Raw genomic sequence first — 9237 nt, forward strand, 5'->3', positions numbered from 1 at the left:
TCCAATCGAACCCTTATAGAGTTTCCATTGAGCACAATTGAGCAACAAAGCCTAAAACTATTGAGCTATAATCGAACTATATCGAGCAACATCGAGCTCATAAAAGAACCTTCTTCTACATACCATCGAGCCCTTATCGAACCGTTATCGAGCTCCTATCGAGCAAAAAAGTTACAGAAAACCCGGAAAAACACAGATCATGAAATCTCTCTAAAAACCCCCCAAAAAACACACCAATATAAGTCAAATATGTTCAAAATAGCCCAAATTTTGTAAACAAACAATATCCAACTCATAAAATGAACAATCTTCTTACCTATGGTTTTTCTCCTCCAAAAACCCTCAAAGTGAATGTTGCCTTTGATATTGACGACTTCACAGAGACAGTGGAGATGACTAATAACGTTTTCGACAAAAAAATTATACAAATCCGTGTGTTTTTTTTATGTTGAATCAATTTCGTGGATTTTAGGGAGGATTTCGTGAGAATGAGAGAGAGGGGGAGAGAGAGAGAAGAGAGAGAAGAGAGAGGAAAAGAATATTTTAGGATTTTTGATATAATAGGATAGATATTCTGAATATGAGATGAATCTTTAGCATCAAATTGGAAAAATTAATAGTGCTATGATTTTTAGTAATATTATCCACTATGAATGGTGAAAATTCCCCATACAAGATTATATGTACATAATGCTGCATATATCTATAATCTACTCCTAGACTCCTAGTAGAGGATCATCAAAGCACCTATAATATTATTTTATTATAGCGAGAAGAAAAGACGGTTAGATTTGTAGTGGTATAGAGTATGCAATTGAAAGTCAGATTACACCCAATGCTAACCCAAACTTTCACTCTCTCAACCTCAACGCCTATTCTTCTTATTCTGCCTTTCAATCAATCTCACCCTCTTCTTCTCTTCTGGGATTCCATCTATACTTAGGCTTCCTTGCCCCTCCCCCTCCCCCTAATCTATACATATTAATCCCAATTCAGTTGAGCTTCACTGCTTCAATTTTCAGAGCTCTAATGGCCAAGAAGCGGGTGGCACCGGACAGGAAGAAGGCGTTGAAGAAAATTGATAATATACCAAAGTGTTCTCAACAACCAAGGAGCTCTCCACCCAAACGCCGCACTGATTTCTCTTCCTTCTTCTGCAAATCAATTTCTCTATTCAATTCAGGTTTTTTTTTTCAAGTTTTTCGCTGGTTGATTTGTCAAGATTTTGTTTTGAATATTGTTACATTATCTTGGAATTGCGGTGAGTTGTTCGAATTTGGTGAGAATTTGATTCATTCTAAGTGGGTATATTTGAATTTTGTTGAACATTATTGTTAAGTACTGTAATCGATTTTTTTTAAATCCCTAATTGTTGTCTTGGTGAAAGCTTTACATTTTTGTTCAATTTTTATGATGGCATATTTACATAATTTCTGTCGAGCGTGCAAGGTTTTGTAGCCCTGTAATATTTGTGTAATGAGTTCTAATTATGTTACCGCAAAGGCTAAAACTTGATATAGGGGGGTGAAGTTCATTAGAGAAACAAGAAAATTTGATGGAGATTTTGGGGATATATATGCTTTTGACAGACTTTGAAACGTAATTATTAAGACCCCTGTGGCGGGAATGTTATAAATTCATCAAGCTTCTTAGTCCTACTAACCGAGGAATGTATTCTGTAGTTTGGTGCTTTTTACAAAATTGTGTGCTGGGTAGATGGAAGGAGGGTTGGCCCTGTTACAGAGATCTAATTTAATTCAATTATGTGTAGTTTGCGCATGTAGGTGCATAGTACAACTGTTAAGGAACTTTAGAAGTTTAAGATTTATTTAGCGTAGCAATTCTTTTGTATGTTTTACTTTGCAGTCCATTGACATTTATGAAGATTGGCTGTTTGAAATTATTAATGCTAGAGAGATGACCAGGTTTTGTTTCACGCAATTAACTCCTTATCTTGGAACATTTATCTCTAGACTCCTTGTTGCTTGAAAAGAATGCAGAGGGAAAAGAGTTGTTTCCGAGTTCTATAGTTCGATGCAGCAAGTCCCAGGAGGAAGGATCTGGATTCTCCTCTAATTCCACAGAAGCTTCATTTCTAGAAGTTGAATTAGTAGGCCAAGATGCTCTATTGGAGTCTTCTGATAGCAGGTTCTGGTCTTTTATTTATTTTTATTTCTATGAGAAATAGATTTTTGTCAATTAGTGCAATGATTTGGCAAGATATCATGAATTAGAGAATCCTGTACATTTTAAATGAATGTCAGTCTTGCTTTTTTGTAGGGAAGTTGGTAAAGATGGAAGTGATGCATCTCCAGTGAGCGTTGCATGGGCGAAATCACACAAAATGTGGTGGTCTGCTGAGGTACGTTACATTCTTACGGTAGTGCAAAATATCATTATTTAAACAATTGTACTGGACAACAATTTTTGTTAGTGTTACCTGAAGTTTGAAAAGTTCCTTGATTTTAGCTGTTGAATCTTAATTTGAAATTGGATTTCTAGATGAGAATTAAAATTCACAAATTCTTTAAACCTCAGTTTACATTTTGGGTGTTGAATGTGTTATTTCTTTAAACACAATTTTGGAGTCTTAATTAGTTTTGCACCAACACTTTATTGCAGGACATGCTACAAAAGGAACACCATATATTGAGCAGTGAGTTGATTAAGAGATCTGCTGCTTCTAATCATTCAGACGAACAGGATTTTTCCTCTGGTATGCTTTTGTTTTGTCTTCTTGAAACTATATATTCTCTACCATTCCTTAAGAAGGTCGACAAGAATTAACATGAAAGAAATATGACATGGTCGTGAAAGAAGCTACTACAACTTTCCACATAAAATTTAAGTTCTATTCTGCATGATATCTATAATAATAGGCAGCCTAATGATTATTCAGGTAGCTCTGGAAATAATATTTTAACTCTGCCCCCATGCATTTTGATCTGCAATACAGAAAATTTTCAAGGTTGTAGCTGCATGCTTCTTCCTTCATTTCTTGTTTTCTTAACCGATGTATCTGTGGCATTAACCCTTGTTTTGTTTTTAAATACATTTTTCTTAGATGAATTAGCACTTTTTATTGGTGAAGCTACGAACATAGTTTTCTCATGATCTTTTGATTTCATCATCACAGATAAATCTACTTTATCATCAAACAGAGCAGAGGATGATATCATTGAAAGAGGCAGGGGTAAGAGGGAACGAAAACCTAAACTTCACTTCGACGTAAGTTACTCACCTCCAACTTCAGTCCCATTGCGAGCGTTCTTGTTGCCGCTTTTATTTATAAATATGATTGCATTCTTTTGCAGGACATTACATGTCCACTGAACCCAGAACGGAAAGTTCGCCGACTTAGGATAATGCGATATCTTGGTCTTACACCACCAGTTGGCTCTCCATTCTAAAGCTACTTGCTTCAAGAATTGCTTCGAGAGTTCCCGAGCAGTGCAGATTTGAATATTTATATTCTTTTTCTGGTTTCCAAGGTGTATAATATTTCTTGTTTATGCTTGTGAGGATCACTTGGTCATCTAATTAATTAGTTTGCCTCTGTAAAGAATTAATTGCCACTTAGTTTAAGCATATAGTTATTTTTTGTTCAGAGTTTTGTGAACTTTCGGCTTGACCCATTTTATCTTTCCGAATATGCATAAACTTCATCCAATATAGAAAGATATAGAATTGGCAATATTTATCCTCGAGACCTCAACTGTTTATACACACACACGAGAATTCTCTAATAGGCTTCACTTTAAGCCTCACTGGTAGGGTTTTCAGTGTTTTCGATCTGTAAATATTTTTCAGTGCGATTTATTTTACCGTGTATATTGTAGTTATTTAGAGCATCTTGTAAATTTTCAGAATAGTTTACAGTACTGAAAATTAGGTTTAAACATGTTTTTCATGCGCATAAAAAAAATTAGTCATCCGTGCAACATGTTTGAACTTAGTTTTCGGTATTGTAAACTATTCAGAATTTTTTAAAAATTTGCAGAATGCTCTAAACAGCTACAATATACACGGTCATAAAAAAAATCGTGCCAAAAATTGTTCACGGATCGAGAATACTGAGAGTTCTACTAGTAGGGCTTAAAGTGAAGACTTATAAAATAATTTCCATGTATATATTTATATATATAATGAGAAAAACAAGACTGATGAAAAAGTGGAATTCAAAGGGTTGCTTAGAGAGAAAATTCACTTTCATTCGTTATTTCAATTGATACAAGGTTTAGGTGAATTCTTTTACTAGCAGTGTATTACTATTATAACATCCGAGAGTTGTTTTGTAAGAGGAATTCAATTTATTTTTTATTATTAATAAAAAAGGCAAAATAGGGTATAACGTGATCGTTTGAGATTATATAAAAAGTATTTAGTTGTAAAGAACAGAATTTTGCATTAAATTTATGTGAATCTCAATGACAGGATTTGGTTGTAGTTGGGAACGTTATAATTCACGAGTTTCACAAACTCTACCTATTTAGATGAGTTATAACTTATAACAAATAAGATAATTTTGAGATTTCTATTTTTAATGCAAATTGTATCCAAGAGTATTTTGTCAAATCTTTAAAAAAAAGTACATAGGGAGTGGATGTGGTGGTTCCCTAGAAAGAACCCAAGGTCAATATATGTATAAGTTCTCTCTACAAAAAATAATTTTACTATTTGAGTGACATTTAATATGCTAAATGATTTTGTAATTAGGTGAACTTGATAAGAATATTAACTTCTTAAAGAACTATGAATAATAATAAAGATTCCTCAAGAACCTATACCATTTTTTTTACACTATGTTTGGTAAAGAGAAAAGAAATTAGGATGGAAGTAAAAAAAATTTCTAAGATGGAAAAGAAAGCTTATTTCTACTGTAGTGTAAGAAAATTAAGTTTATTATTTTAAAATTAAATGAGTAAAGATATATTAATAATTTAATCTTCTCATTAGTTAGATAAAGTTTTCCATTCATAATTATTTTGGTGGGACCCACCTAATTTTAACACTCACTTTCATACCTTCTCTTTTCTCTTTGACCAATCATCTTTTTTTTTTTCTCTTCTCTTCACTTTTCTTTCCAAAATTTTATTTCCACTCACTTTTCTTCCTTACCAAACATAGGGTTAAAGAAAAAAAATTCATTAAAAATACCCAAAGTTCAATACAAGAACAAATAGATAAATCATATGGAACATCACCATTCCATATCAATTCATTGACTAGCCCTAGAGCAATCTTAGCAGAGTGAGCCAAAGAGTTAGTCGTTGGGGGAGAGTGAGATTACACCACCACAAAATCTAGAATCACACCACCACAAAATCTAGAATCTATACACAATAATGCTTGACAGAGACCAAAGAAATATTGAGATAGATGATGCAAACCCTAATTGTAGAACAATCTTCTTCAACCTTGATGAACCTTCAAAACCTTTTGAGAACCACCACATTGAGCTTTCCCTTCTTCAATGCAAAAACACAAAACCAAGGCTTATACACGTTCTTATCGTTGTTTCTCTATTTCCTAGCCACCATTGATGCTTGAAGGCTTTTATAAGAGGAAATGGAAATTGTGGTTGAACAAGCCTTAAACTCACAAAGGCAAAAACTTTCTTTATGAGTTTCTTGGAGAAAACTAGAGATTCTTGAAAGCTTTAGAGACAGAGAGGGTTAGAGAGAGATTTGAGAGAGTGATAAAGTCTTCCAAAAGTCTATTAGGACCCTTTTATAGTGTAGTCCGTGTCATTTGGTCTAAACAATAGGATTAGAGCTAAATAATACATCATTTGAAGCTTAAAACATGTGTCCGTATGGACATGTCAGGCGACGTGCCGCTTGCTGGAAGGCGATGCATCGCCTGCCAAGCGATGCATCTCCTACTAGCAGGTGATGCATTGCTTCCTAGAGTTTTTGAGCCCCTTTGCATCTAGATGATGCAACACCTCCAAAGAGGCAATACATCGCCACCTCAACTGACTTGTGACCCTTCCAACGCGTCTAAACTTGGTCCAAATGCTACCAAAATTTTTGGGGATCTTTATATACCTCCATGTATCACTTTGGACCCAAAACTCCAATTTTTAAGTGGCTACAATTGAAACTCAAATTTCACTTCTACATTATGTGAAATTCACTAAGTGTTTTATACCTAGCTTGTATAACAACACTTATCATTTGTATTTAACCAATCATACCATTTTCCCACTTGGTTAAATACAAGCCTCAACCTTCAGCTCAAACAGTTTTGGTGCCTAAAGTAAAGTGCCATTCGACTTAACTTTACCTTAGTTAAAATACCACAAAGTCTTATCAAAAATCATTGGTAGCTTAAAAGCTTGAACCAAGTATTTCTTAAGATAAACTGGTGACACCTCACACACCTCTACTAGATCTTTTGTTTTCCCACATTCTTATTTAGCACTCATATGGCCATGTGCTCTTCCCTTCATGAACTTTTCGAGGAGAAACTCCAACTCTAAGTTCACATAGGTGAAGTTCTTACAACATATTTTCTACTTTAGAGATGCTTGTTACACTCAACTGAACTTCATTAAAAGCCCTAGGCCTAACCCTTACTTGGTAGCAACCAACACTAACCATCTTGGATGGAATTCACTAAAGTTTTACTGTTGAAACCATTCATTATCAATGACTTGTTCTTACCCATTGAACTTTTTCCCTTGATGTTCACAAGATTGGAGTTGGGTTACCATCATTGGTGAATCTATTCTTCTAGGAGTTTCAGTCCCATCCCTTTTGAAGTGGAATTTACTAACCTTCTCACAAGAGTTTTTGTAAATGGATCTGTTAAGTTCTCACTTGTCTTAACATATAATATCGAATGTTCATGTCTCAGAATAATATGTCTACACTTTCCATTATATAAACTATTATATGCTCTAGCAAGTGTGGATTAACTATCACAATGTATGGAAATTTTTTATACCATATCCACAGTAAAAGGGATATCCAACATGAGATCCCTAAGCCACTCAACCTCTTTGTTGGTTGCCGTTAGAGCTATAACCTCCACTTCCATGGTTAAGTGTGATATAAGCCCCATGAGATTGCACCTGTAACGACCCAAATTCACTAATTAGGCTTAAGGGCCTTGATTAGTGTGCCTGGAGGGCATAATGGGAATCATGTGTGATTTTAATGATTTAGAAGCATGGTTATGATTTTAAGCATGTTATATGACTATGTGTATTATGTTATGTGAATCGTACCACGTGGGTGCGGTGATACCAATGTGATGCACGTGTCGAGACGGTCCTAGAAAACTAGATAATGGTAACTGGTGATTTGGTAACTTGTGTGACTGTTAGTAACCATAGAGAGTAACCAGTTTTGTTGGAGAGGTGGTAGAATTGTAAACCAGTAAAAGGACAAGTAAGCCCTTGAGGTCTAGTTAGAAAGGGATATTATTAGAGGGATAAATTGGTCTTTTGGCAGTAAATAGATAAGTTTGAGCTGAAGGAAATAATTTTACATATAACATTTTGGGAGTTGGTTTTATGCTGAATATATCGGAGACCTAGAAGAAGAACAAAAGAAAGATAGAAAAAGGGAAGCTGAACTTTAGCTCTTGGAAGGAGAATCAAGGGGTGTTTGAAGTTATCAACCAAGCTTAGGCCAAGAAAACTCAGAGGTAAGCATTTAGCTTGTTTAAGTTTCAAGTCTGGTTTTTAGATGATGAATATGAATTGAAGCAAGTTAGTGGCTGGTTTTGCATGAATTTAGAGTTGGAGTGATCAAAAGGAGAAGGTGATTTGAAGCTAGAGTTGAGGAGAATTCAAGCTGGGTTCTTGATTGAGGTAAGGGTGTATCATGTTTAAATTTTCGTAGCTATTATGGTTCAAGAATCTTAAGGAGCTGGTTTACATATTTCTCAAGCTTTGGTTCAAAGGTTTGAATATGAATTTAAGTGTGAATTTTGTGGGTGATTGTGTAGTTGAGTTGGATTATAGTATTTATAGGTTGTTGGTTGGTCTGTGTGGGGTTTTAAATAAGTTTTGGGGCTTGGGTATGAAGTTGGGATGATTTGGAGTGATTTGGGTTCGGGGAAAACGCAGGGAAAACCCAGATTTTCTGGGCTCACGAAGGAGCGCCGCGACGCTGTTCTAGCGCACCGTGGCGCGAGGCTGAATTTCTGGGCAGGCAAGTCCTCTGACTTGCTGGGCGCCGCGGCCCTACAGGGCTGCGCCGCGGCGCAAGGCCAGTTTCAGGATGTTAGAATTTGCAATTTTGAGCCTTTGCTCCGGGGGTTCGGGGGATGTCTTCGGTGGATTGTTTTAGGGATTTGGGGGTTCTGAGAGTGTGTGATTGATTCTGGGGAGGTAGCTATGGATTGATTAGTGACAAAGGATGTTTCATTTGTGTTGTGGTTAGGTTTTTGGAGAGGCTCGGGGTAGTAGACCGTGCTCGCGGCTTCGTGGCATCGGAAACCAGTGAATTGAAAGGTAAGAAAACTGCACCCGATTGTATGATTGAGATGGGACTAAGTGCTCCCGAGGATTGTATCGTGTCAACGTTGGTATCATGCCATGGGACATGTAAAAGCGGCCTAGGAGTGTCGTACATGGAATTAGCGCACAGAGCGCAGATTGGCCACTGGTAGCCAAAGATAACAGGATAACAGAGGGAGCAGCCTGTGAGCGCTAGCCTTGGTTATCATTTGTGAATTGTGTATTATGAACTGAAATGCCTAGTATGTGAAATACTTGATTATATCGACTGATGATATATCTGAGTTTATGAGATGCACTATAAGTTATTGATTTGTTTGTTAATTGTTCATGCTCTGTTGTTGTTGTGTTTTCTTGCTGGGCCTTGGCTCACGGGTGCTACGTGGTGCAGGTAAAGGCAAGGGCAAGCTGGACCAAGCCTAAGGTGGAGAGCTCCGAGGTGAAATGTACATAGCCAGCTGTTCGATCACCATGGTCGAGGAGTGAGTCAGGACAGGGATTACCTAACTGCTCGTTTTGCCTTAGTATGGCTGGTTAATGTATCTGAACCTTGTAACTTTTGTAAATGGCCTTTAAACTGATATTTTTGGGATCCCGTGTAAATAAACAATGTTTCCTAATGAAAACGCGACTTTTGAGACCAAAACGCTTTTAACCCTAGTTCCTTTACAGTTTCAGTAACACGATTTTATACTAATGACTTGGTTAGCAAGTCTGGCACTTAATAAACACACAGTGTAACAGTCTTGGCTACCCAGGGCGTT

The 9237-nt window shown here is 36.3% G+C and overlaps 1 protein-coding gene across 3 annotated transcripts; it reads left to right on the forward strand.

The window, feature by feature from the left end:
* The first annotated feature begins 683 nt into the window (after window positions 1–683).
* On the forward strand, window positions 684–3707 carry LOC133831206 (uncharacterized). Of its 3 annotated transcripts, XM_062261410.1 has the most exons (6): window positions 718–1183; window positions 1974–2148; window positions 2281–2362; window positions 2623–2716; window positions 3137–3228; window positions 3315–3707. In XM_062261410.1, the coding sequence occupies exons 1-6, from the start codon at window positions 1030–1032 to the stop codon at window positions 3408–3410; spliced, it is 693 nt and encodes a 230-aa protein (XP_062117394.1). In that variant the 5' UTR covers window positions 718–1029; the 3' UTR covers window positions 3411–3707. The 3 variants fall into 3 exon arrangements, with proteins under 3 accessions (XP_062117395.1, XP_062117393.1, XP_062117394.1); XM_062261411.1 differs by lacking the exons at window positions 3137–3228; window positions 3315–3707 and adding an exon at window positions 2900–3128 and having other exon boundaries at window positions 684–1183; window positions 2001–2148; XM_062261409.1 differs by lacking the exons at window positions 3137–3228; window positions 3315–3707 and adding an exon at window positions 2900–3128 and having other exon boundaries at window positions 701–1183.
* Window positions 3708–9237: the final 5530 nt, after the last annotated feature.

Source organism: Humulus lupulus, chromosome 4 (genome assembly GCF_963169125.1).
Source record: "Humulus lupulus chromosome 4, drHumLupu1.1, whole genome shotgun sequence".
In the NCBI taxonomy this organism is placed as follows: Eukaryota; Viridiplantae; Streptophyta; class Magnoliopsida; order Rosales; family Cannabaceae; genus Humulus; species Humulus lupulus.